The 4,434-nt window shown below is 54.7% G+C and overlaps 2 protein-coding genes across 2 annotated transcripts; one reads left to right on the forward strand and one right to left on the reverse strand.

The window, feature by feature from the left end:
* Nucleotides 1–974: 974 nt before the first annotated feature.
* On the forward strand, nt 975–1,910 carry SDRG_10030 (hypothetical protein; the record flags this gene model as incomplete). Its single annotated transcript, XM_008616001.1, has 1 exon — nt 975–1,910. The coding sequence occupies one exon, from the start codon at nt 975–977 to the stop codon at nt 1,908–1,910; it is 936 nt and encodes a 311-aa protein (XP_008614223.1).
* A 398-nt stretch (nt 1,911–2,308) lies between these two features.
* Nucleotides 2,309–3,206, reverse strand: SDRG_10031 (hypothetical protein; the record flags this gene model as incomplete). The annotated part of the gene is made up of 1 exon (XM_008616002.1): nt 2,309–3,206. The coding sequence occupies one exon, from the start codon at nt 3,204–3,206 to the stop codon at nt 2,322–2,324; it is 885 nt and encodes a 294-aa protein (XP_008614224.1). The 3' UTR covers nt 2,309–2,321.
* Nucleotides 3,207–4,434: the final 1,228 nt, after the last annotated feature.

Consider the following 4,434-nt stretch of genomic DNA (forward strand, 5'->3'; position numbering starts at 1 on the left):
GCGGCGAATGGTACGAACACGATCTTACTTGCGCGTAGCAGGCGTGGCTACTGCCCTTGAGCTCCGCCAAAGATCAGCACACGAAGTTACGACGTCGTCAGTCAGCTGCTTGGACATCACTTTGCGAAATGTTGAATGATGGCACGACCACCAATCCCTCCACTTTCGCACTTAATCGAAACAATCGCCAAAATCCGGATGTCGACCTCGGGCATGTCCTTTGTACCACGTTTTTGGCTATACGTCGATCCAGGAGCTTTGCGAGAGTACGTTCCCAAGCCTAACGTGCCAAGCACATGGGTGTCGGAGGTGTGTTGACCTGCTTTGATCACATAGATACTGAAGGATTTCATGGATCTGCAGAGGCCACTGCAAGGGACAGTTGAAAGTACGGAGTATCTCGGTCGACAAGGCGATCGCGTGCATTTCTGAGCACCGCGTACCGTGCGAATCGGTGCTTCTTGACGCACGATTCTCGTGAAGGACCCAAGAAAAACGCAAGCTGGGATCGTCGTGTCGAAAACCGATACTCCCAAGACGCTCACAGGATCCGAGATGGCGCCCAGGAGGTCGCAAAGACGGGAGCAGCGACGGGCAGCTTGAACCACACAACACCAAGTACCACCAGTTCACGGTGAGGCCAATGACAATGACGTTCGTCCAGCAACAATCGCCTAGGACGATTCACAGCGTATGCTTCGATACATGGACAAGGATGAAGCCTGTGCTCTCGTGAGCCACGCAGCCTTGATTGCACCAACGATCACAATCACTGAACTTCGAGTCAGTACCACTGTTATAGTCTGCGGCTGTCTACAGGCTGGCGGTTTTTCGTCAGAGTGTGGCTTGTATTTACGGTCCTAGACACGCGATGCAGCTGATCACGTGCCACACAGTGTGAGCTCACAGTGCGCTGCACTCGGATTCGGCACGAATCACAGCTCACAACTCATTTCTCATCCAAAGCCACAACCATGGTCGCACTCTCGGCCCTCGGCACATTCCTACTTGCCGCCAACCTCACATCCTTTGACCCAGCGACTGCTCGTCCCAGTGACGACGACTTCACGAACCGCGACAAGATCATCTTTGCCGTCCGTGCTGATTTAAAGGGCGGCCGATTTGCGTCTGCCAAGCCTGTGTCCAACGTCACGTTTCCCGTCGCCGACGTCGCGTCGACTGTGTACATCTCGCAGGAGAGCTACATGCGCGCCATCGACACTGCCAAGCCCGACAACACCACGCGCAACTTTGTCAGCTCGCTCCTCTATGCTCGTAGCGGCGTGCCTCGCGTGTGCGCCCACAGCATTTACGGCACAACGATTCTAAACACATCGACCGAGTACCAGTTCGCAGACAAGACCTCGACGATCAAGCCGCTTGCAGCCAAACTCGCCACGACCACGTCGACGACGACGGAGCTCGTCGGGTCTCGCTCGTTAAGCCAGCTTGTGTTTCGCATCGAGTCGGGCTGCTTGGGCTATGCGACATTTGCGTGCAACTTGGACGACGCGTCCGGCACTGTTTCGCTTCGCATTGGCGTGGCGCTCGCCGAGTACGTGGAATTGAACCCGGCGTCCTTCATGGCGTTGTGCAGTGGCCAATACAACGTTCGCCCGATTCGAATCAACCCCAACTACAACATTGCGTTTACAGTACCGACGGGCAACTGGGCGACACAGTCGATCGCGGACGATGCCAAGATCTTCTTTCGCTACAATGCGCCAGCGGTGACGACGCCACCCGCGAGAACGACGGCAGCGACAAGCACGGTGCCACTGACAACGACGACGAGTAGCAGTCCGACGGAGCGCCCAGTGACGACGGTACCCGCTGCGACATCGGCCACCACTCTCGTGTCACTCGCCACGAGCGTCATTGGCCTTGGCGCGACCTTTCTCGTTCTCTAACAGTAGCATCGCTGTTTCGTCGTAGTCAATCTCGTCAACGCTGTCATATTTTCGTTGCAGTAGGCGATACCCTGTCAAATTGTCGTCTTTGAACTAACCGTGGTTTGTGCAGTTGAGGGCGTGTCGCTGTGGCATCCACGCGCTGTAGAGGAGCTCTTGACGTTGACATCGCTCGAAACATGCATGTTGTGTCCTTGTTGCAATGTTGTGTACTTTGTTAATGTCAATAGCAATGAATGCTTGATAGTTTTTCAGTGCTTGTCCATTCGCTTGAATTGAGATCCGCCGTTAACCTCGCCTGTGTGCGCTCTGGCTGTAGACCACCGATTTGCATCGCTGAAATTTACATTCTGGCTGAATAAAGGACAACAATTGGTCTCTCCAACAACATACTTCAACGCTCGACATGTATTAGACAATATAGAACAAGAGAGACGCGACTACACCCATGGAGAGCGCCAAGGTTGAAGCGGCCGACGGAGTAGGCGTTGCCGTCGCTGGTTGCTGCGTGGTACTTGTGGGGTTGGTCGTTGTTGTTGCCGGACGCGTCGTTCTCCAAAGTGGCTCTGTGTACGTGAAAAAGAGCTTGTCGTCGTCCGCGATCGCTTGCCGTTCCCACGCTCCATTGGGCACGGTGAACGCAACGTTGACGTCCGGGTCAATCTTGCTGGGGTACACCGAGTCGCCGCACTGCTCCATGGTCGAGGACGGGTGCAGGCTCACGTACTCTCGTCGCGTAAAGCCGAGGCGGAACGAGACGGTGTCCGTATTTTCTTCCAAATTGCACTTCAGCGCCACAAAATCCAAGCAACCATCGTGAACGCGGGCGACCACCTGGCTGAACTCGTGCGATTGGAGCGCTGCCCGGCTCGACAATGGAACATCGGGCTTCGTCTGGTAGTTATGGATCGTCGATACCCCGTCAGAGTACTGGAGCTCGACCGACGCATTGAGCTTGGAGGCACTGCCCACCATGACATCGCAGACGCGCGATCCGCCGGTGTAGCTGAAGACGAGTGCGTAAACAAAGTTTGCCGTGGCCTTGGGAGGCTTGACAGCGTCCACCGCTTTCGACACACTGTCGAACGACACGAATACGGTTGACGCGGGGTCGGCGACGGGGAACGTGACGTTGACGACGGGCTTGGCAGACGCAAATCGACCGCCCGACATGTCGGCGCGGACGGCGTAGGTCATGTTCTCCATGTCTTTGGCACTGGAACGGTCGGTGGTTGGGTCGAAGGACGTGAGGTTGGCAGCGAGAAGGAGCGCACCGAGGGCCGAGAGGGCGACCATCGTGTGGGAGCGATGTGTAAAATTGAGTTGTGGCTCTGGTTGCCACAATGCCGCTGTGAATCCAACCAAAGAGTAGTACAGTTTTGGAGATAGACGCCATCGTGGTTGCGTCGTGGTGGGTATGCTGCCTGAGACCTCAAGTCTCGGCGGCGGTGTGCGAGACATGTGTTCCACCTAGATTCATTTGTTGAGCAAAGTGCAGCTGAGGCAATAAGAAAGGCACAGGCAGATGTCGATGTATCCTATCTATTCCTTCGACAACGGATATTGCATTTGTGGTCGTTTGCTAGTCTATGCCGTCCGCACCAACGTGGCTGGCGGGCGGTCAACTGCACGTTTCCCGTTGCTGACACAGTATGTCGACGTGTATTTGTCGTTCGAGAGCGATATGCGCTACCAAAGTCTGCGACGTCACACGCATTTTGATTATGTTACTGCAGTACGCGCTCACGTACAGTTTTACCCAAGCGCCTTGCATGTGCCTTCCATCAACTCTCATTTACGGCGCGACCGCCCTCGACACGTCAGTCGAATTTCCGATTTTATGAAGCTCGTCAGGAGCATGAGCCACCAGCGCGGCACGGTGTCACCAGAACAGGAAAAGGTCGCCTTCTTCAACGACATGCCCACTTCTGTCCGGATGCAATGGAATCCGGATAAAGATCCAACTCAAATATCTCTCTCAAAGACACTCACCTCGGAAAGAACGCGTTTGTGAGCGAGCGACACTGCCCAGCCTGACATCTCATGTGTCGCATTGTCGTGAGGGTGGTCGAACTTTCTCCTGGCTCAATTATTCGTCTCGAAATGCCCGCAACAGCTTTGAATGTTGCGATCTAGCGATCTAGAGGCTTATAATGTACAACTGCAATTGCCCGGCTGCCGAGTTGTCGCAGTGGTTTGGCTGCTAGGGGCGGCCCAAAGAAACCATCCCGTAAAGTCGTCATACCGTATCTATGCTCGCGCGTGCTCCACATCACCTGGCTAACTTACAACAACCGAGTATTTCGTGCCTGACGTTTGCACTGACATTTTCACAAAGTTCGACGTCGAGACCTTGCTGCTGTCGCTTCCAAAGCGAACTATCTACGCCTTCCGTAGTTTATATACGCGACAGAAAATCAATCAACTGGGCGCGGCACATGCAGTGTCCATTGCGCCAGGTCGCCTTGTCGAAACTGGATACTTGCCGTGGTACACGTCAAACACAAGTTTATTCCGTGCGCAC

Source organism: Saprolegnia diclina, assembly GCF_000281045.1.
Source record: "Saprolegnia diclina VS20 unplaced genomic scaffold supercont1.33, whole genome shotgun sequence".
NCBI classification, from domain to species: Eukaryota; Oomycota; class Saprolegniomycetes; order Saprolegniales; family Saprolegniaceae; genus Saprolegnia; species Saprolegnia diclina.